This window comes from Podarcis filfolensis, assembly GCF_964270895.1.
Source record: "Podarcis filfolensis genome assembly, chromosome: 8".
Lineage (NCBI taxonomy): Eukaryota > Metazoa > Chordata > Lepidosauria > Squamata > Lacertidae > Podarcis > Podarcis filfolensis.
Window position 1 is genome coordinate 2550470 of NC_139611.1, and position 23390 is coordinate 2573859.

The window sequence follows — 23390 nt, forward strand, 5'->3', positions numbered from 1 at the left end:
TTTTTTATTGGTTTTTCAACACATATTAAAAGACAATACATCACAATACATAAACAAACAAACATATAAACACGTATAATTTCTTTACCTTTTTTTCCTTAGACCTTCTTTCAGCGACTTCCCCATACCTCCCCTTTCTGCATCCCTGTTTTAAATCTTTCTAGCAACCCCTAATTTCAATTTCTTTCTTTAAATCTTTTTTCTCATATCCAATTGTTTGTCACTGCAATTCTATTTTGCGTTACCCAAGACATTTTAACATTCATTAATTTTACAACAGTTCTTAAGATAAACTTTAAATTTCTTCCAATCTTCTTCCACCGTCTCTTTCCCTTGGTCACGGATTCTGCCAGTCATCTCAGCCAGTCCCATGTAGTCTATCACCTTGGTCTGCCATTCTTCCAGTGTGGGTAGTTCTTGTGTCTTCCAATACTTTGGGGGAGGAGTGAATGATAGAGGGCATGGGAGGGCAGAGGACTTGGAATCATAGAATGGTAGAGTAGCAAGGGACCCCAGGGGTTATCTAGTCCAACCCCTGCAATGCAATTACTTGTTTCCATTGCACCTACCTGCAGAACTCTTAGCACTAGTTCCAACTAGGTCTCTTGCCTGGTAGATGTAGCAGCGCAACTGGAAATAGACAGGATCTGAAAGGAGGAAGGAAGAAAAAAGAACTGCACTTTCCTTTTAGTTTGGCTACAATATACCACCCAGACTTGCAAACAGGGATGTAGGAAGGCAAAGTTTTTCCATTTAGCTCTGTATTCATAGCAAGCCGCTGCTCATCTTCCACCAAAAACCTCGCTGCCCGTTGTGGTGACCTTATGTAATTGATTAAATAAATTGCACAAGTTATGTTGTCATTACGTTATTCCACCCCATTCATTTCAATGCAAAGGAAATGCATTGCAAATGGTGGAGTGGAGAGCACCATTCCAGACATGGGATGAATTTGCAAACACCAGCAATTTCTGCTCCTGCTTTTGTTTTTGTCCGAATTCTCTGCAAACTCCCTACCTGCTCTGTTAGAGAGTCTCCTTGTCCACAATATCATTCCATCTCAGGGGATGATTTATGCCCCAGAATGCTTGGGAGAACCCCAAGGTTTACAGAAATAGAAAAGAATCTTTCAAAATACAACCACCCCCCTATGGATGCGTCTGCCTCAATACAGCCCAATAAGTGCTGAGCGTGCTCAGTGGCCGTGGAATGCCGAGCGACCACTGAAAACAAAAAACAGAACAGGGAGAAAATATCCCAAAAGTGGCACAAACAAGGACACTCTAGGCATTTTGATCCATCAGAAGATCAGCTTTCAATTCATGTCAATGTAACTTGCATAGATTTAAAATACATCAAAATTGGTTTAGCAAACTGGTTTTGCATTTGCTCTTGGCAGGCACAGAATGGCCAAGTGTCACAGCTGGAGGTGATCCAGCAGTTCGGCCAAGTCCTGGAGAAAGGGGAGAACATCTGGGAGGGGTAACAGCAGGGGCAGACTTTGGCCTTTCATATTTCAGCAGTGCCCTATGTGAGCCCAAAGTTCAGCACTGCCCTCCTCTCGCCCTCCGTTCTGCTCAATTCACTATGTTGTACTTGCGAGCCCTGTGTCACCCTCTAGGCTCAGCGCCTGGTGTGGCAGAACCAGATGCGCTGCTTTCAATCTGTCTCTGGATAACAGTCCTTTGTCTTGGATACCCCTAAAGTCCAAGCCTGGCTCATCATTTTACAGTTCCTAAATTCATGTTTTATTAATTTTTTTACTTACTTTTATATTCCACCTTTCCTCCAAGGAGTTCAAGGTGGCATACATAGAAACCATGGCACGTATTCTATAGATTTATGACTGCTCCATGTAAGCTTTGAATGCACTATTTGCCAAAGAATTAATTATCATATTTGGGAAAATTTCTGGAGTTCAGGAATCAATGTGGGGTCAATCATGGCTACCAGTGGTTTATTTTCTGTCACTTTTCTTTCCACTTGATTCTGTTTCTTGACCATTGTATCTGTCATGGAATCTGATACTTACTTGTTATTTTATGTGCAGTAGGACAGCCTTCTTTTTCCATGTGCTCTTATTTGGACAAACTGTTGGAGAAAAGCATATGCATTTCCTTCTCTTGAGTTTGTAGTTAATGCATGAATTGCTTTAAACTACAAGAGGGCACTTTGTGTGTAGCTATTTAGCCAACAGTGTTTGTAAGCCTCTATGTCTAATTTAACTCCAACCCTAAAAGATGTTTGTTCTTCTCTCCATAAAATATATCTGCTGTTTCTCTCTTATATCCACTCATCAGGGAAATAGTTCCTGCATGAATAAAGCCTTCAAACTCCAGAAACTGTAAGTCATTCTCATTCACCCAAGCTGCTAAGGCCTGTTAACACAGACTACTCACTCTTGAACATGCAGAAGATAAGTGGGGTGTTCTTCTTCAGGAGGGTTTGAGAGGGAGCTTTTTCTGGCTCTTTCTCATCTTTCTTTTCTTCTTTCTTTACTATCTCAATTTTCTTATTTTTCCATTGGCTTTCAATTTCCACACCCTGAAAAGAGATGACATAATTTTTTTTAAATAAAAAAAAATGCTGTAAGTGTACATTTAAAAAAAAACCCTGCTACCCATACAAATCATGCAAATAAAGCACAGGAGCACAATTTCTTTTATTTTGCATTTTTAAACATTGCCTTTTAGCTATTTTGCCAAATTTATTCCAGTTTTGCTAGTCATGGTATGTGTGTGTGGGGGGGGGGAGGAGAACCCTGAAACCCCACCCCCTGATGACGGGAAAACTTGTTTACCTTCGTGTGTGTGTGTGTGTGTGTGCGTGCTTGTTGAGAAATGGTGGCCACACAAAAAGCAGTAGAGAATATTCAGAAAAAAATGCAAATCTTTTTCTACAAGGGTGGAAAAAGAAGAAAATCAGAAACACTTCTAGACATTTCAGCTTAACTCTGCTTGAGTCACACTGTGATTTATCCCAAGACTTCTCTGTTGAATTTTACTGAAATGAATGGAAGCTTCTGTCAGGATGCACTGAGGATAGAATTGGTGATGCTGCTATTGAACCATTTCTGTCTCTCTCCAGCAGTCAAGATTCAATTTAGGGCTCACCTATGGAATTGGAACAAATGTCAATCCATGGAAAACCCGTTTGACATTTGGTCCGATTCAGCTATAAATAGCATGTTTCCCTGGCGAAAGCGGTAGGACAAAAAAACCCCTGCTCAGACCCTTGCCTACACATCATGAACCTGTGCCTAGAAATTACTTGGACGAGTCCTTTGAAAGCCAAAAGACTGACTTTGTGTCCTCTGAATCACTTGCCAGCTGTGCCACAGCTGAGGCAGAAGGCACCTGCCTTTTCTTACCAGTGAACCCTCCAAGAGAAAAATGGAGGCCACACCGCTGGGCGACATCGGGATGAGCTTCCTGTGCCAGCATCGCCGGCGAAAGATGTCGCTGGGATGCCGCTGCAGATGGAACCTCCAGCCATGGAGTGGGGCATATTCCCAAGTCTCTTCTTTCAGCCTTAACTCGGAGTGCTGCAGGAAATAGATGGAAAGAGAGGCTTGAAGTGAGCTGGAGAAAAGATAGTGATTAGGTCACCACATATGATCCTGGTATCAAGGCCATTTGAGACCCCCTGGATGGACTTGAAGGTTTTATGGGGGTTCACTTCAATGCTGATCATTAACAGTAACAATGAAGATTGTGATTTGATTTGGGGCCCCAGTTTAAACAGCCATGTGTGTTACTACAATTTTGACGCACACAATGTTACATTGCATTTCATTGTCATTGCGATATATTTTGAGGCTTCATGTATGTTTTGTTTTTGTGGTTCTTAGTTGTTTTACTTAACTACACTGTTACTTCATATGTGGGAATTATTAAGGCCACATGATCTAAGTTTGGAGCATCCAGCTTAGACCTCCTTACTGGTAGGTATCAGGAATGTGGCCGCCCCCCCCCCCCAGCATACCGAGAGAGTCAGCCTCGGAAGATGAGCTGAGTGAGGAAGAGGTTAACTCTGTAGCTGAGAGTTGTCTGATTTCTGAGAAAGCAGCCAGGGCCCCTCCTCATTTCCAGGGAAGGAGTGTTTAGTTCCCAGGAGGAAGAGGAGGAGGAGTTGGATCCTGACCAAGACATTGCCAGGCAACCATCAAATAAGACTTCCTCTCAGGCTGGATCTTCGGAGGGGGATTGCATTCAAACCAAGAGTCCAAGAACTTGTAGATTAGAAAATGTAGGTTAGAGAATGAAGGAGGGGGAAGAGAAGGAAGGCGGGATTTTGGTGTTCCTCCTGTTGGAGACGGCAGGACGATGACTCGGACTGGAGCAACTAATGAGATCATGGCTGTCTGCCCTGCTCTGAATGTGTTTCTTTCATTCTTTCTTTTTAATAAACTTCTAACAAACAGGAGAGTCTTCGCTGCTTTATCAGGCTGCTCGCCTGCAGAGGTCCCTATAGTAGGGTTAACATGGAGGAAGAAGAGTGATAACAAATAGTTTGGTAACCCTTCCTAGCAGGACAGCGTACTCTATGGTCTTAATCCCTTCATGGATTAATTATGTTGGTTATATGAGGCTGGACAGCAAGCACCCTCCCTTTTTACTAGCAGGCACCTCTTGAATGGCTTTTTATGTCCCTTATCTCTGTGCCAGTAATTTTAATAATCATTTTGTACCCTTTCCATGAAGTATTATATTTTATTGTTTTTATTGTTTTGTGGGCCATGTCTAAGCTGCACTACCAGCCTGCCTGAGTGTCCTGTCAGTTGGCACCCCCCCCAGGGGGTGCCAATCCCTGTCCACCTGGTCCCCATAAAAGTCCTGGCCTCAAGAGTTTGCTCTGCATTTATGGCTGACTTTTAATCCCTGACATTCTCTGAACAAGCCCTTGGGCACAACAGCTGTGAGCACCACTGCCAGTTACCAGCCGAAGGAAGGCGGCCATTTTTCCTTCTTGGTTCTCGCTGGCCAGGTTCCGGCAGCGTTTCCTGAGCCAGCGCCGCCGGCGGTGGGTGTGGTAGGTCTTCTCGGCTGCATTCCAAGAACGGGGGAACTCAGCGGGTGGGAGAGCAACGCCATACTCCCAACCTAAGGGAGGAAATGTATTCTCATGAGGCTCCAGGCAATGACCCCAGAAGATATACAGTCATTGTTCTCAGGAGTGGCTCCAGGGCCAAGACAAACACAAATGGAAAACTTGCCAGCATCGTCCACAGCACGATTCTCCTCCACTTTCCAGTCTTCCACAAAGAGCCAGCCTTGGGGGCACAAAATCTCTTCCTTTGGAGGGGCAGGGGAACCACTCTAAAACAGAGAGGGCAGGGGGCAAAATGGGTGTCTAAGCAGCAATATTTAAAATGTGCAGGGCATTGCAAATCTTGGAGGCTCCAGTGCAGGAGAGGGTTTTGAGGTACTATTGAAAGCCAACCTTTTAAGGCTTGAGGGCATGTTAGAATATTCGAGTGAGTGCCATAGCACCCCTGCCCTCACTGAGCAGCTCTCTTCTTTCCCCTTGCCCAGTCCCTCCCTCAAGAGACAGAAAGAGAGTCAGTGTACACCTGCATGGATACACTTCACTTTCCCAAGGGATCTGGGTAAAAGTTGGTTAAGGCAGAATTAACCTGAGACTTTAAAAGCACATAAAGCTGAAAGAGAAACTTCCTAAGCATTTTTCAAGGGAGGAAAAGATATTCATCTTCTCCATCTAATGGCTAAAGGGGCAGTGGTGGTCCTTGGAGGCTTTGGGGCACCAGGGGAAGACCACAAGGGTGCCATCGCATTCCTGGGCACCACACTGTTGGTCCCGGAGTCTTTTTTCAGATTATTGACCCCCAGCCTCAGGAGGATATGAAATTTAGGAGTGATGGTGGTGTGTGTGTTCCTGTGGTATAGAGGTATCCTGCTCAGTAGTGTGGCAAGACTCACCCAGGGTGTAGGACAAGGTGAGGTTCATGCTGGACACAAGGCAGGGTTCCAGCTGTGCTCTGGGAAACACAAAGCTCTAGCAAGGGACAACCTGAGCCCATTTGTAAAGGCAGCAGCAGGTGTAGTCTAATTGCTAGCACCATCTGTGCTGCAAGAGGCTGCCCTACTTAAAGGGGCCCACCTGTCCCTCGTAATCTCCTACTGCGAAGGAGCCAAGGAGGACCCAGTCTTCTAGGGTCTTATACAATGAAGTCCTTGGAGTTGGAGGATGGCAGAGACATATCCTTGGGCTTGGGGGTGGCACTGGCAGCAATGGTTCTGGAGCTGGCCCTGCATGATCCCAGGAATGGGGTGCTATAGTATGCGTGCCTTGCAGTCTCAAGAAATGTTCTGTGGGGGTGGGGGGGTCTCCTTCCTCTTTTGGAAGTTTCCCCCCATTTTGGATATGGCAGGTTCTGACAGGGGGGAATCTATGGGGAGAGCATCTTCCAAAGGTAAGTTTGAAAACCACTGGCATCTCCCAAGGATGTCCAAGCCTCAGAGGGTCTGCCCTCAGTCCCAGGCTGAAGCTGTCTGTCTCTCCCCTCACTCACAGCATTGCTATAGGGGACTGGGGCCGGTCTCCATCGACGCCCAGGTTGCCGGATCTGGTTCTCATACACTTCCTCTAGCACTTCGGTGTGGTTTGTCTCTTTGTCCAGCAAGAGCCTGGTCAGATGGAGAAGGGGCAAAGGTCTGGTATGTTTTTGGTATGGTGTGGTTTATTTACATACTGTTTAGTGACCCAAGGGCCCCAGCAGGGTGAACCACATGAATACATTGCAAAAGGAATAAACAAAGTTTGTATCTACGTAATCTGTGTAGACACATTCTATTTTAGAATCAATGGAGACCGAGTGCTTTTCCCCAGTATGTAGTCCATGCATCACTGAGATCTGTTGCATATTCTTTGCCCTTGAAAAGTGATCCTTGAGAAACTGGTTTCATTCTGAAAATGAAAGCTAATTGCAGACCGATTCCCCTTTGCCCTGCTGTGGGCCTATTTGAAAACAGAAGTCGGTGGTCCTGGCTTTGGGGTGGGTGTATCCACACCTACCCAAATAAAATTATTATCATTACTATTTATTAAATTTCTATACAGTGGTACCTCGGGTTACATACGCTTCAGGTTACATATGCTTCAGGTTACAGACTCTGCTAACCCAGAAATAGTGCTTCAGGTTAAGAACTTTGCTTCAGGATGAGAACAGAAATCGTGCTCCAGTGGCACGGCAGCAGCAGGAGGCCCCATTAGCTAAAGTGGTGCTTCAGGTTAAGAACAGTTTCAGGTTAAGTATGGACCTCCGGAACGAATGAAGTACTTAACCCGAGGTACCACTGTACTGTCCTTCATCTGAAGATTACAGAGCAGTTTACAATCATAAGTTTCTCTGGAGAGAGGGTCAGAGACATGTTTTGGAGCATGTCTGATTTCTGTTGGAATTCAGGCTTGGGCCTATGGGAGAAGAAAGACCCTTTTGGAGTGGCAATGCTCTGAACCCCTCCACAGTAGGCTCAGGTTGTTTATATGTGTAAATAAACCATATATCACGAAGACACCACAGTCTCTGCTGTGCCTCATTTCCAAATGGAAACACAAACCCTGGGGAAGCGCCTGGAACCCCTGGAATTTCACGCTGCTGTGGAGATTGGGGTGGTGCATAACCATATAAAAACAGAAAAATACATACCATAATAGCAAACAAAATCAATAACCTCCCCTCACAGACAGTTACTGTGTTTTATTAAGCATTGTGGATGGGTGTCCACCAATTGTTACTTTCTTCTTCATTCACCTGGGGCATGTGCAGTGATAAAAAGGCCTGGATAACCCAACCCAAAGAAGGGGGCATCCAACAGCCCCCCCGCCCTTGTGGAAGGCAGGGTCCAGAATCACAATTTAGATTGAAAGCAGAATGCTGAGGACGAGTGCGAATGATTCCAGACCATGTGTCTGCAACCTTAGTCATCAGATGTTTCCTCCCCGTCCTCTCAAAGCAGCCCAGCGTGGCAAACGTCTAAATGTTAAAACATCTCATTTTAAAATAAAAAACAAAAGCACATTTAAAGCATTTAAAAACAACTGAAAAACATTTAAAAGCAACAGCATGCCCTCACAGTTGCTAATGTCAAGGTTGTCATGGCCAGTATCTATCAACCATCAAATGCCAGCGTTAACAGGAAGGTCTTTAAATTCCTCTTTTTAAACACCCTGTTTTAACATTCTGTCTCCCACTCCCCCATCTGATGGATTGTTGGTTACTGAGTCCCCCCTGCTTGGTTTTAGGCTGTCATTTGCACTTTAGATTCTACTGAAAGCTATTTTGACGTTTTTTCTAAGAAAAGTGTGGCATTTAGAAAAGAAGAACCTTGTAAGTAATCTTGAAATTATTATGCGCACACTCACCTTCTCTGGGGCTCCACGACCCACTCGCCATCCCACTGCCATCCCACAGGCGGTTGGAACTTTTCTTTGGGAAGGCTGACCTTCCCAGTGACATCTGAAAAGGCAGGGTGCTGCATCAGGTCCCTGGTCCCCCATATTCCGTGGGTCTTCTTTTGATTTTCATACTGCAAGCATGAGAGTTAGAACCATGGTTATTTTCATCCCCCTCAGGGCAGCACACATGGTGTCTATCAGCACAGCCAATTAAATGGCCCAAGCATAGTCCAGAGAGAGAGGTCTGGAGGAAGGGGGCCATCGCTCAGTGGTAGAGCATTTGCTTTGCATGCAAAAGGTCCCGGGTACAAGTCCCTGGTATCTCCAGGTACGGCTGGGAAGGTCCCCAGTCTGAGACCATGGGAAGTCACTGCTACCCAGTGTAGGCAGCCATGAGCCAGATGGTCCAAAAGTTTGACAGCTTCCTACAGTCTTAAAAACATGCTGGTGAGCAAACTGAACAAAAATACTCTATGAGAAAGGAGTCTAAGGAGAAAGCAACAGAGAGGTTATGTCTTTTTTACTTCAGGCTTTGTACATATCATGGAGGCATTCAACCAAACATACAGAAAAAATTCTCTCAGAATTACACAGCCAATCAAAGCACATGATGCCTCAGTGATGTCATGCCACCCTCTTTGCTTGTTAAGCAACACCTCCACCTGTTTCCCTCTTGGCTAGCTGACATTGACTAAATTAACCTTGAAATTACGAACGGAATGATCCTTACGACTGCATTTCCAACAGTGCCTCCCCCACTCCCATACGGCCCCCAGCATAAACCTGTGAGGAAAGGTTATGCTAGGAGATAGTAACTACCCCAAGGTCACTCGGTAAGCACTGTGGCTCAGTGAGGAGGTGTCTCCTGGAATCAGGTTTAAACTGGACCCTTCCCATGCAGTTGCCTGGCTTGTCTCTCACCGTCTCAGCGTAGATAAGGATTCTCCCTTCACAACATTTCAAGAACTCTGCACTATCAGCCAGCTCTCCAAGCCACATTCGCACCCGCAGCACAACAGGAATGGGAGCCGCCTTCCCTTTGTTTTGTGCATTCTGTGGGATAGAAAGGAAAAGAGTTATGCATATGCATTCCTTCCACCACCATCAGGACTGCAGACATAACAGTGGACACAATGGCTAGATGAAGGTCTACCAGGCTTAGGTGATACTTAGGTGGGCATCCAATAATGTGGAGCCATATGAAGAGTCCTTTTTGGCTGATGAAGCTGGTTCCTGTGACACAAGGGCAGTAATGTAAGGAGGAAAGAAAGCACAACAGGCAGGGCTAGAGGAGCGCCAGCAGCTCCCTTGGGCAGACTTGGAGAGGAGGGCATGAGATGCTTGTGGGTACGGTGCCTCCTGGGTGACCCCAACAGCTTTAATTCCTATGGTTTTTGCTAAGAGAATTGGCAAACAAATGAGCCAAGCTTCATATATCTTTCTATTTGTTATGTTAATTTTATTTAAAGCATTTGTGCTCTGCTTTCCAGACAAAAAGGACTCCTAGAATGGCTATTATAAGACCAGTAAAAACAAAACAATTCCAGCCTGCAAGCTTACAATCTAATAGACACAGCAGAAAAGAAAAAAGGAAAGAGGAGGGAAGAGGAAAACAAGCAAACAGAGACTCCATTTCTAATGTCAAAAAGTAGTTCTTTTTACCTGCAGGAAGATGGTCTGGGTTTTGCCACACATCCTGCCCCTGGCATGGGGGCCAGCTTTGGAGAACATGATTGTATGAGACCTGACCCGGGTGTGGGCCACCCGCTTGTCATCACACAGCATCCAGATCATAACATCCGGCATGCTGATCTGGGCCTAAGGGCAGCAAGGAGGACAGGGAGCCAGAGGTCACTTACTGTGGTCGTGTTTGCACTTATAACACTTAGGGTATGTCATATTAGCAGCCTCAAACACAGCGCAGTTGTTTCCACCCTGAATGTTTTCAAGTCACATTTGCATGGTGTTGGTCACATCAGAGAGCATACCTTCCAACATTTCTCCAATGAAAGTAGGGACATCCTAAGGAAAAGTGGGATGTTCCAGGATCAAATCAGAAACTGGGGTGGCTTCTCTAAATCAGGGACGTCCCTGGAAAATAGGGGCACTTGGAGGGTCTGAGAGAGTGAATGGGGATGTCTTCACCTAACAAGCATGACCTTTTGGCTCTTGCAACCCCCTTTCCCCAAACTCCTATTCATGAATCTGTCATCTGCGTATGTGCTCTTCTCTGTGGATGCGCAATGACTGTCTCAAATGTACACGCCATTCTTAAATTGGAGGTGAATGCAGCTTAAGTTTGCTAGTTGGATAGAAGCTGGTTTGAGGGGGGAAACACATTAGATAACAGCATTTGTCAAGAAACTACAGGATCGCCATGGATTGTGGCTAACGTCATGCAACTGTGTCTTTAACTAGCACTAGGAGTGCACGAGATGTGAAGAAGATGCTATAGCTGTTCCGCTGGCTACCAGTTGGTTTCCAGGCACAATTTTCTATGTTATTACCTGTCCTTATTTTTATCTGTAAGCCGCCCTGAGTCCCCTCAAGGAAAAAGTCGAAGTATAAATAAATATACCAACAACAACATTTTATACCACGCATATTCTGGGTTTTTTCTTCTTCTGTTGCTTTTGTAGCACTATAGTGCAAGAGTGCCCTTGCAGCCAGCAATAATGCAGAAACATTGGGGAAGCATCACATACAACCAATAAACTGGAATGATGTGTGGATGTTCCAGTATAAATCTACCACTAATGCACTATTATGGCATCCATTACAGGATGTGCGATACACACACAACACCCCAAGCCTTCCTTCTCCTTTAAGGCTCAATGCAGAGCACCTTTGTCCAAGGAACATGGGAGACTATCCCAGAAGCATCTGAGAAAAACAGTCCTTGAGCTTCCATTCCTCACAAGAGTTGTCCCCAGGAGGTACCTCGGAAGTGACTGAAGCGATCCTGTTCAGCCAGACCTCTGCTTTGGCAATCAGTTTCTGCAGGGGCGTCTTCCAACTTGTCTTCTCTGCTGCCTTGCTGGTTTTCAGGAGGAGTTGGCTGCGCAGCTTCCTCAGCTGCAGATCCAGCATGGTAGGGACTGTTGGGGCTTCCCAGCCAGGAAGAGGTCTCCTGAGCATGGAGGAAGTGGAAAAAGTTCAGTGCTCCGCACGGGAAAAGAGGTGGACAAAAGCCATTCATTGCAACTGTGGCTCTGGGGGCAGAACTGAAGGGAAGGTAAAGAATGGACACTACAGTAGTGGCCAAAATTGTGGAAACCTTTAGGAAAAGTTATATATGAAATGCCCTTTATCATGGTTTTCTGTGTATAACATCTTTTATTTTGGCTATAACTTTTGATAGGATCAAAGTAATGCAACACAGCAGAATATATTGCAACAAATTAACTTTCTAATGATATACAAATTCATGGCATTATTCTAAAAATGGTTTATGGTGTGAGTCATCATACCTCAGAAATACATATTTTCCAAAAAGTTCCCACGGTTTTGATCACTAGTGTCTCTTTCTCCTGAGCACTGACAGGCTCCAGGTTTTGAGGGGACCTTCTCACCAACCACTCACTGCAAGCTAGGAGGGGATGGCAGTGGGTATATTAAGAGAAGCCTGGAGCCAGTGGAGCAGCTGAGAGACTCACTTTAAACATTGGGAAATTTAAATGCACCCACTGAAGAAATAGGAGATTCAAGTGTTTGGAAGTAGTTGCAAGGACACAGAACATGCTTTTGGGATGACTAGTGCCACTTTAAAGTCTCACACTCTCTATAAAAGCCTGGTTTGGGGAGGGGACACCTTCTGCCTGGGTGTATGACCTCCCCTGCAGACCAGGAACACACCAGCTCTGCGGCCCACTCCCCTGCCAGAACTTCCACGGCCTTCTTCCCATTGCTCACTTGCAGTCTTCCACCAGTTCTTTCTGGAGCATTTTCCAAACAGCACCCACAACTGGGTCTTTGGGAGAGCTGATGGCTTTAAGAATGTCCAGGTTCTTCTTCTGTTAGGGAAGGAAGCACGTGGTGATAGCTGGGCAGCCCATAAGCCAAAACCAACAGCATATCATAGTATAAAGTATATTCTATGTGTCTTCTACAATAAATAATAATAATTATGTAAGCCATCTTACTAGGCGAATATGGGCCCTGAGAAGAAGGGCAGAGATGCATTACATTACAACAACAACAATACAAATAAAAGGATGTATCCAGTGCTATTTCTACTCATAGTAGACCCACTGAACTGAATGGACATGACTAAGGTCCCATTCACACCATTCATTCAGAGCACAATGACACCACTTCAAACAGTCGTGGCTCCCCCCTCCCCCCCCGCGACTCCTGGGAGACAGAATTCAAGACTGTTGAGAATTGTTCAGAGAGCACCCTCTTTCCCCCTAACAAAGCTACAATCCTCAAAATGGTATAACAATCAACCCCTTTTTGCACGAGACTCTGGGAATCATAGGCGACCCCCAGTCCCATCCAAGCCATCAATTCTCAGCACCCTTCACAAACCATTCTTTGGGGGAAGTCATGAGCATTTAAAGTGGTATAATGGATCATTAAACATGTGGTGTGAATGTGGCCTAATTTAAGTTCCTTAATTCCAATGGGACAACTCTGAGCAGTGCCTACTTGCATACAGCCCAGCAGTCATTGGCCTGTTTCAATGCTTTACCCTGGCTTTTCACACTGGAGGTGCATATTTTTAGAAACCACTGCATTTTTGTGGTTGTAAGTTGTTTTAAACTTCTTTAACACCATGTTTTGTTTAATGTTTTAACTCACCCTGTGACCTTAGGGTGAAAGGGGGTAAATAATAGTTATAATAATGATTATAATAATATGGCCCAGAATCACACTGTATCTGCTCTGCTTCTTCCTTACAAGATTGCCAGTTCTTCTTACTAGGTTATTGGCACCAGGATTTGACCACCTCTGCCAGGTCACTCTGTCCAGAGCTCAGGAATCTCCTGCGGCTGAGCTCTGATAAGCACCCTATGAAACAACAGTGGGACTTCCTGCACCCCCCGGCATATGTACCCTCATCTGACGGGACATGTGCAACCTGCGGCTTCTTCTGCAGGGAAGCTGTCACTGCTCTTCCCTCTTCAAGCCCCTTCTGGCTCTAGGAGACAGCGGGGTGGGAGATGGCAGGGATTTGACTGCCTCATCCCTCACCTGCACAGCCTCTTCCTCTTCCTCTGACACATCCCGTATGTCTTCCTCTGTCTCTGACCCTTCCCCCCCCGGCTTCTGTCTCACAGGCAGTGCCAAATCCCATAGATTGCTGGCCCCCTCTTCTGGGTCAATTCCCTGGCCCCTTGCCTCCACCACAAAATGCTCAGAGCCCTACCAGTCCCTGGCACAGACTAGAAGACCCTCGATGTCACTCTCAACTCTATGCATCTATGATGCATGGAGATAAGGCAAACCAGAGGCTATGGTCCATGACAGCTAAGGACATACCCTCCATGCTCAGAAACACTATGACGCTGGTACTGTGGGTGGCGGCTTCCATCATGCAAGGGGTATATAATTGGCAGCTGTAGGAAATGAGAAAATAACCTGGGATACACATCCCTCTTGCACACAGGCCATTCCACCACCCCGTTAGGTGGTTCATCCCAAACATGCCTGCTCCCTCCAATCACTGGTTCCTGGACTTACCAGCCTGTTGTGAATGAATAGCATGGCGTTCATACTGGCGATTCGGTAGCTAATGTTCTCCCAGAATGAGGTGATGGCAACCATGGGCTTTGTGTCATACCATGGCAAGTAGTAGTAGTGGTTACCTGGAAAGGAATTGCCTGGTTTTGCACTGGGTCTTGCCTTGTCATGAAGCTGCTTCATGAGCAGTCAGACTATTGCTCCATCTAGCCCAGTGTTGTCTACTCTGACTGACAGCAGCTCTCCAAACTTGCAGACAGAGGCCAGCCACTTGAAAACCTTTGTGGTGTGGCGGTCAGACCAGTGCTCTCTTCAGCTACAAAGCTAATTGGGAAGACAACAAAGAGTCTTGTGGTACCTTTTAAAGTGCTAACAAGTTTATTGTAAGCTTCCATGGGCTATGCAGATAATGGATGACTTATGCTATAATGAACTGGTTAACTCTTGATGGTGCCAGAAGATTCTTTGCTCCAAGACACTAGCATGAGCACTGCTCTGCAAAAAGTTTATTCGGTGAACTTCTGTGTATCGGTCCCAGCCTCCAACCTTCCTCACAAGACTGTTGTAGGGATACATGGGAGAAACCATGCCTGAGCCCTTTGGAAGAAGGAAGGGATTAAGATGCATGGAACGGGACGCAGGACACACGACACTCATAGCATATGCTCTACCCACTGAGCTCCTGTACCTTCTACCTCCAAATAGTATTTCCCTTCACAGTGAATCCTTTCTTTTCCTGCCCACCCCCATCTGCCAGTTCATTTCCAGGCCCAATTCAAGGTGCTTGTGTTAGTGTGCAAAGCTTGTAAATGATTTAGGCCCCAAATGCCTGAAAGACTGCCTCCTTTGCTACAGATCCTCCCAGGTGTTAAGCTTAGCAGAGAGGGCACCTCCTCGCTTTCATAGAATCATAGAGATGGAAGGGACCCTGAGGCTCATCTAGTCCAACCTCTGCAATGCAGGGATGTGAAGTAGTCCCTTACAGGAACCAAACCAAGCTTTCCAGCTCCCTCAGAGGTTTGGGGTAGATGGGTGTGATGGCCTAGGAGAGGGCATGATCTGTGGTGGCCCTTAAGTTGTGGAATTTCCTCCCCAGAAAGGTGTGTCTGGCTTCTTCAGTATGCAGCTTTTACTGAATGCTGAAGATGCACCTCTTTACCCTGGTCTTTGGCACCTAGATGTGTATTTTCAAGACCCACCCTATTTTTGGGAATGTAACATGCTTCAACTGTTTTTAATTCTGAATTTTAAATTGTTGTAATCCAGCCTGGGATCTGCTGGTGAAGGATAATTAATAAATTTCACCATCATCTCTTAGTCACTTGTTCCTTACCATCATACACAGCATGGCTGTACTGAGTGGTTGAGGCAGAAGGTTTGCAAGTCCCATCAAATTTGTTGCCATAGTTCCCAATGCTGACCTCAAACTGGATCTGTTCCTTGATATCAGCCAACATAGTAGCTGAATAAAAGATGACACATAACCCATACCGGATTTGAGGCAAATAGCGCTGCAGAAACAAACAAACAAATCTGTGGAACTGGCACATTAACAAATCAACCTCACACACTTTGGAACTCCTTTTGACATCAGACAGACACCCTCACTGGACTCTTTTCAGCACCTGTTGAAAACATTTTATGTTTAGACAAGCTTACTAAAATATGTAGTATGTTGACATCTGTTTTAATCTGTTTTTACTTTATCTTGGAATTTACCGTAATTACCCTTTGGATGTTTTTTATTAATAGTTTTGCTGTTTTATTCTTTTTGTAAGCTTCTTTGGATTCCTGTACCCAAAGAAGTATACAATGTTTTTGAAACAATAAAAAAGGGTTATTATGAGAAGGAGGTCTTGGCCAGTATCTCCCACGCATCTGAGCACAAAACTATCTATATACTTATATATAATATAATAATCTTGAGAAGCAATTAAAGTGCCTACAAAAGATCCTCAATATTTTATCAGAAGAAGAACCACCATCCTGTTCTTACAGTGGCCGATGAGAGGCCCCAGTGGAAGCGTGCCAGCAGAACTTGAGTACTCCAGTCTGGCACAGCTGGCATGGGAAACCCTCCCGGTCTTCTTGGCCTGCACCTCCCATCATCCTTGGCCACAGGCTGCACTGACTGGAGCTGATGGGAGTCCAAGAACACCTGGAGGACCCAAGTGACCCAGTGCCTGGATGGAACTTGGGTTCTTCAAGCTCTTGGCCTTGCACTTTCCAGACAGCAGAGAAGGCATGCCAGGTGGGCAGGGAATGACAGGTCAACAGGCCTTCTCTTGCTGCATGGAGCTCACAAGCAGATCTATTATGTTATTCATTTACTAGAATAATTTATGCCCTGTCTTTCTCCTAAAAAATATAGGAAGCAATCACTGAAATATCCTGGTCCGAGAGTTTTGAGGGCCCACTTGAAAAGTTTAGGCCAACATTGTGAATTGTGCCCAGAAACAAAATGGCAACTGGTGACACTGTGATAATACTGTGGTAATATGGTCCAAACATCTCACACCACATAGTCCAGCTTCTGCATTCTGGGCCATGTGAAGTTCCTCAACATCCTCCAAAGACAAACAAAAGAAAGCTTCATCTGTAACTAGATAATAAAGACTGTTCCTGTTGCCAGCTGCCCGAATCCTGTGTTTCTATGATACTGCAGTCTTCCAGGAGAAACATGGGAAAGTAAGAAGGGAGGAAACAACTACTGCTCCTGCAAGGTCCACATCTTCATGGTCTTATGAAACACCCCCACCCCACCCCATACTCCTGTTTGCACATGGCAGGAAAATAACTTGTATATATTTTGTTCTTTGGTTACCTCCATTCTTGTAATATATTGTTCAGGAACAGCTTCTATTCTTTGAACGGGGTCCGGATCCATGTAGGTAGTCAGCTCCACTAGGACTCTTCCCCGGTAAATTATCCCTTCCTTCTAAAAGAGAAGAAGAGTTTGTGATAGAAAGAGCAGAAGAACAGACAATGATGAGGAAGAATTGAAAAGAAAGAGCAACATTGTGATGTCTGTGTTACCCTTTCCTTACACTCTTTAGCACAGCCTAAAATAGCCCAGCTTGGAAAGAGTGTGCACATTCTCAGTGTTAAGAAAGAGACCCTTGGAACACAAAAGCTTGTTCTTGCCAAGGTGTACATGAGTGGTACTTTACACCGAGGAAATTATCCCTGATAAACCCTATTCTTTCTCCTTCCACATTTGAGAAGCTGTGGTATGGTTGGTACATACCTTCACATGCCCCTAGGGATTGGGATTGCCCCCAGGGACAAGGGTTTTGGAAGCTCGTGTGCCAGGAGACCAGTGAGGCTACTGGTCAATGGGTACATCCATCTCTGACACTGGTCTTGTTAAATATGTTTCTGGATAGAAATTGATACCTTAATCACAAAGAGCAGCTGTGTCATTCACTCTTGGTAATTGTTGTAGCTCAGCATTAGAAAACTATTTTAGGTGCCTTGCAGAACAATCACCCTCTTGCCACAACTCCTAAGAAGTTGAATGGAAAACCAAGAGACAGACTTACACTCCCAACATTCTCTAAATTGTCCTCTTCGTTCATGAGCTCTGGTGGCGTCCTGTAGAGGGTCACAAAGCTTGGCCCGAAGCACGGCAGGAAGCCTGGGAAATTCTCTGAAACCAACAAGAGCTTGAGGGGAGGAAGCGTCTGTGCACCACCAGCCTAGTCACAAGGCAAGGCAAGGTGGCCAGTTTTGGGTGCTCTTCAAGAGGACATCAGACAGATGTGATCCCCAGGGCACAATCCATTGGGAAGTCTTCCTGCATAATCTTCCACTGAAACCAAGGAAGCTAAAAGGCAGCAGAGGGCTTAAACCTGGAGCTCTATGGGACTCCATGCCTCTGGGGTCGAAGACCAGGGGAAGGAACTGGAGGCAGCTCAATACTGGACACCACTACCCAGAATCCTCTTGGTCCTTGATATCATGTGATTGTATAGAGCCAATCCCGTAACACTATCTGCTCTAGAGCATGCCCTCCAACAGTTTCATTCCCCAAATTGGGACATCAGGAGGGGTGCAACTTCCAGTCCGGTGCTCTGGCAATCGTCTGGAGAGTTGGCAGTCTTGCCAAAGTACTGGACCAGAAGACGCTTTGGCGTGACCCTGCTGATGAGTGCCAGAATGCACGTCTTTAACAGGACATTCCAGGATCCAAACAGAAGCCAGGATTGCCTTCTATGATGTGGGATGTCCCACGAAAGAAGGTACAGTTGGGGGGTATGATATAGCTCTAAGACAGGTGGGGAAACTGTGGTCTTCCAGATGTTGCTGGACTCAGGAGCAGACTTTGGTAATATGGTGCCTTGAGTGAGGACAAAATTTTGTGCCTCCATCACATATTTCATGTTTTCGCAGTAATACCTTTTGGTACAGGTGCTTTTTAAATGGATCTTCTCAGTAGGTACCCGTAAAAATAATGGTTTTAGTATTATGACTATGGCTATTATTTTCTGCCCCCTTGGCTGGGCACCCTGTGCGGGAAACCAACCGCACTCCCCTAAAACCCAGTGCTGCTGGGCTACAACTTCTGGCATCCTTGCCTGCTGGCCATGATGGCTGGGACTGAAAGGGCATGCAGTCTATTAATACCTCCATGGCCACAGATTCCCCACCCAGTCTCTAAGAACTGCTAATCTTCCTCATTCTGGGCAACTTGGTCACCAGGTGGTCCCTCCAAGCCAACGATTATCCTTCTCAGACTCAGGACCTGGACCTCACCTGCCTTTGGCTCTGAGGGGGACGTAGGATAGTGTGTTCCCACTATTCCAATACATTTCAATGGGGCTTGCACCAGTGCACAGCAAATGCCAGAAGCCCTGTGACCTCGGAGGGCCCACTGTGACTGGTGCCAAGTCCCAGGCCGTCCTTTGAATTTCACCAGAATGCAATATGATGCACATGCAACGGGCATTGCATTTTGGGCAAATTAAAATGGTGGCTATAGCAGTGAGTCCAGTTACACAGCCTTGGAGTCTCTGACAACAAAGCCAGGAGGCCATCCCCTGTTGGTGCCTGCTGTCCGGTATGCCTGTATCGCCCAGCGAAGGGCTTGCTACCAGTGGGGAGGGGCCATGGAAGGCACTTCCTCCAGGATCTTCTGAAACCTGGAACCAGCTCTGCTTGCATAAGATCAGAGCTTGCACCGGAAGATTGTGCCTTATGCTAATTGAAAGGAGTGGGTTGCTGCCAGGTGGCCCAGATTTGCAGGGTGTGTGTTTGTAAAGAATCAAAGCTTGCTTACTTCCCATGTCATTCCCAGCTGAAGAGATCTGGGAAAGGCTGAGAAATGCCATCCCCAGAACACTGCTATCTTCATTTTGCTCCCTAGAAAACAAAATAGAAGGCTCCGTGGCAGCGGGGAGGGGGACACCCCTCCCCCCAGTGGCACTCCAGGTCTCTTCCTAGCCCCTGGAACTCTTCTCAACTGCACCCCATCTCCCCAGAACAGACTTCTCATTGCTCTGCTCTGTACCCTCTCATGTGCCTCTCACTTGCTTGGCTGGGGGCTAGAGCAGGGCATCCATGTGCAGAAACCTTTGACCTTTGCATGACTGGAAAGCAGCAATATATCTTGGACTGGCAATGTCTTTTGGGGGCATAGTATATGGCCTAGATACTGTCCCGCATTTGAGGTGCACTGGCAGCACTTACCCATCAAGAGCACTGAGTTTGATTAGATCACACATGGAAGGCATCTGCAAAGGAAAAGGCAAGTTGGTAAGGAAACCTCTCTGCATCTGTGCTCCATGGACCACCTAAGATTCCATCAGCATCTCACATGACCAAATAACAGAGCCCAACTTCAGTCAAAGTAAGTTAGAGATGATGGGCTGTATGATTAGTTTTACCCAGCTCAGGGAACGAACTTCTTATGCTCCTAATGCCCATGTGTCCCAGAGAAGTTCTTCTCCAGCTCAGAAAATAAAACAAGCTGTTAGGCATGTGCAGATCAGAAAGTAATCAGTGATGAAGTTCAGGTGCCATGGAATTGACACGTCCCAAATCTCCTTGCACCTGGGATACCAATGAACATGCTCCCATTTCAGCACCCCAGGCATCAGGGATAAATGGAGGCCATTATAGCAGCTAAGTAAAGTTTGCATGAGGGAGAGGTGGTGGCTGAGGTCTTGGGCTTCTATTGCTGTTATTGGGAACCTAACAATATTCTGCATTTTGGAAAGCAAAAGGACTGAGCTAATTTCTGGTTTTAGGGCCAGAGGGCTCTGTTTGCCAAGGCCAATTCCAAACTGAGCCAGAGCGAGGGTTTGCATGTCAGTGGTGTAAACAGTAAATAGTAGCAGACATTTCATCCTGATAGTAACAGACTGCAATCTGGGAGGACCCAGACAGGAGAGGGGGTTAAGTAACTAGCCCTCCCCTCCCCAATGAAACGTGGTGTCATGAGTGGTAGGAAGCAAGCTCAGCCCCAGCCACAAAGTGCACCTGAAATATACTCAGAGTCGCAAAGTGATTTCATGCTCTTTATTCAGCTCATAGTGGTGAGGAGGAATGAATGAATGAAAGTCCCCTCAAAGTATCTGCTTTATATACATTATTTACACAATGGGCTGCACATGATTGGCTAATTCCGGAATTCTACTGTAAGCCAATCAAGTTGTGGATTCACTTCTATCTGGAGCATGATTGGGTGGTTCCTGCCAACCAATCATACTGCTGCATTGTTCTAGGACCAATCAGACTGCTGCATTCTGAATCCTATTGTTCTAGGGCCAATCAGACTGCTGCCTTTTGGATCCTATTGTTCTAGGACCAACCAGACTGCTGCAGTTTGGATCCTATTCAACTCAGTACATAACAGCACCCCTGTGCTGTCTCTCTCCTCACCCCATTTCTGCATAACAATACTCACCTGCATAGGAAAGAACATCAGCTGGTTCCACACAGGGTTGGCGTCTCTGAGCACAACTCTGGTCTTTAGCTGAACATGTGGGTAAAGGGAGCAGGTCAGTAAAGAGCCACCATTCTGTAGAAGGCTTAGCTTTCAGCACATGCTAGTGCCAGGTAAGATACCCACTTCTAGATGACAGGGGATAGCTCAGTCGGTAGAGCATGAGACTCTCAGTCTTAATGGTTGTGGGTTTGAGCCCCATGCTGGGAGAAAGATTCCTGTATTGCAGGGACTGGACTAGATGGTCCTTGTGGTCCCTTCCAACTCTACAATTCTTTGATACTATGACTATCTTATGAAACAGGATTATATATATTCACTTGTCTCTGACATGTAAGGCTGAGCTGCAGGGAACCAAGCCTGAAAGCTCTGGAGAACTGAATGAGCAGCGGTTCTTGCTGTCTTCAGGCTATGAGTGTACTATAGATGCAGGAGTAAGTGTGGGCAAGCAGCAGCTGACCAAACTCCTTGAGGTCTGGTAGTTTTCAAGGACTTCTTTCCAAGGCTGAGACGCACCCATTTTGGTTCACGGCAAGTTCTCCAATGTGGTGATCAAGGCAAAGAGAAGGCTCCCTGCTATTGTCAGTGTTGCATGGTCAGTCAGTTTGGAACTTAAATGATTATTGATGGAAATGCATTGCTAGGGTTTTTTTTTTTTTTAAAAAATGACACTTGGTTGGTTTTTGCTTTGTGCATTTTGGAGAGGGAGAGGGAGTACCATGGAGTCAATGCGCCAAATATTACAGCAAGAACGCTGGAAAGGAGATGTATTTAATTTTTAGCTGTATAGAGAGAATATGGCACATCATCTTTTATGCAGATTATGATTAGAGCTGTCATTCAATTAAATAAATCTTAGTCGATGAAGAAATCAGTTTCTTGTTTAAATCTGCATATAGATAAAAGCAATGGTTCTGAAGCAAACTTCTTGTGTCTTTAGAAGATAGGTTCCTCTATCATCAATGGCAGGTAATGCCTTCAAAAAGACGTTCCCTCCTATGTGAGGGAGAAAGAAAGGGTCTCTCTTAAGTTGTAGCTTGCCCTGGGATCTGCTGGTGAAAGGCAGGTAATAATTGATTAATTAGCCCCAGCTTGGATAGCTCAATTGGTTAGAATGTGGTGCTGATAGATAACGCCAATATTGCAGGTTTTGATCCCCATAGGGGACAACTGCATATTCCTGCATTGCAGGGGGTTGGACTAGATGATCCCTAGGGTCCCTTTCAACTCTATGATTTTACTAATAACAGTGGTGGTTGCCCTCTGTTGTTTGTATAAACATTAATTTGCTGCCTGAGTAATTGGGAGCAGTTTTCCAGTTGACAAAATGTCTGTTTAATCAATGCACATGTTAGATTAATCAATTAAATATGGAAGCTCTAATTATGGTTTTAGTTTCTAATTTTCCAGATCTTAAGTTTGGTTTGCCACAAAAAGCAGGATTTCTACTAAGACTGTATACACATTTTTGAAAGGAAGTTTCTCTAAAACAATGTACTGCACTTTGGTATTATTTTCAACGATATATGCATTTTTATGCACACTTTCCTCCAATAAACACATTTCTGTACACATTTCTTGGGGTTGGAGAACTGCATTGTAAAATTCAAAGAGCTGCTGATTTCAAAGCATAACTACAGTTTAGTTTGTGTATCATTTCAGGAAATATGAATTAGGTAGAATTTCTCCCCCATCCACAATTATGAACCATGTACATTGATAGTGCTCCATAAAAATATTAATATTAGAGAGATATTAATAGCCAGGCTCCCAGGTGTCACTGGTAGCTAAAAAATGGCACCTAGCCCACGCTGAGGATAGCTGGAAGGAGGGTGCATTGCTTTGTGCGGGACTTGATTGCTGCCACCTCCCCAATTTCCTTAGGGTCCTCAATGGCAACCAGAAGCAGCTCACCTGCAGAAAGTGAGTCCAGTGCTATGATTTCCAGCTAAGCCTGAGGCTGAGCATGTGTCAATGAAGCACTACCTGGAAGAAAATGCCTCTCTGTGTGGAAACACCAGGACCTGCCAGCAAGGCGCTCGCGTCACTGGCATGCTTGGGTTTCTGTGTCAGCCTCCTTCCAAACTGGCACCAGAGTTTTGCAAAATGCACCCTTTGACAATTCTAACAGACACACCTTCAAGTCATTCTCAAGTTGCATCGTTCCATGCAAGACATAAAAATGAGTTCCCAGGTAAATAGGAGGTAGTTACCCTGCTTTTGTTTTGCATTACTGCAACTTGTCATTTCCACCAAACACTAGGCTTGCAAACAACCATTGGCTAGGCTATTTCTGGTGAGCATCAGGGGCCTTCAGGTGATCAGGCAAAGATGGATTGAA

General features: G+C 45.5%; 1 protein-coding gene across 1 annotated transcript in view; it reads right to left on the reverse strand.

Annotated features, from left to right (window-relative positions):
- FER1L5 (fer-1 like family member 5) overlaps positions 1 to 23390 on the reverse strand; it is a gene marked incomplete at both ends in the record, with an annotated part of 103232 nt that overhangs the window by 35693 nt on the left and 44149 nt on the right. The window contains 18 exons of the mRNA XM_083625824.1: positions 570 to 647; positions 2400 to 2544; positions 3371 to 3544; positions 4939 to 5102; positions 5216 to 5318; positions 6533 to 6647; positions 8386 to 8549; positions 9340 to 9471; positions 10081 to 10236; positions 11359 to 11548; positions 12331 to 12431; positions 14104 to 14228; positions 15437 to 15614; positions 16928 to 17041; positions 17646 to 17752; positions 19382 to 19512; positions 19792 to 19835; positions 21011 to 21079. Coding sequence (XP_083481950.1) covers positions 570 to 647; positions 2400 to 2544; positions 3371 to 3544; positions 4939 to 5102; positions 5216 to 5318; positions 6533 to 6647; positions 8386 to 8549; positions 9340 to 9471; positions 10081 to 10236; positions 11359 to 11548; positions 12331 to 12431; positions 14104 to 14228; positions 15437 to 15614; positions 16928 to 17041; positions 17646 to 17752; positions 19382 to 19512; positions 19792 to 19835; positions 21011 to 21079 — 2290 coding nt within the window. The remainder of the gene's footprint in view (positions 1 to 569; positions 648 to 2399; positions 2545 to 3370; positions 3545 to 4938; positions 5103 to 5215; positions 5319 to 6532; positions 6648 to 8385; positions 8550 to 9339; positions 9472 to 10080; positions 10237 to 11358; positions 11549 to 12330; positions 12432 to 14103; positions 14229 to 15436; positions 15615 to 16927; positions 17042 to 17645; positions 17753 to 19381; positions 19513 to 19791; positions 19836 to 21010; positions 21080 to 23390) is intronic.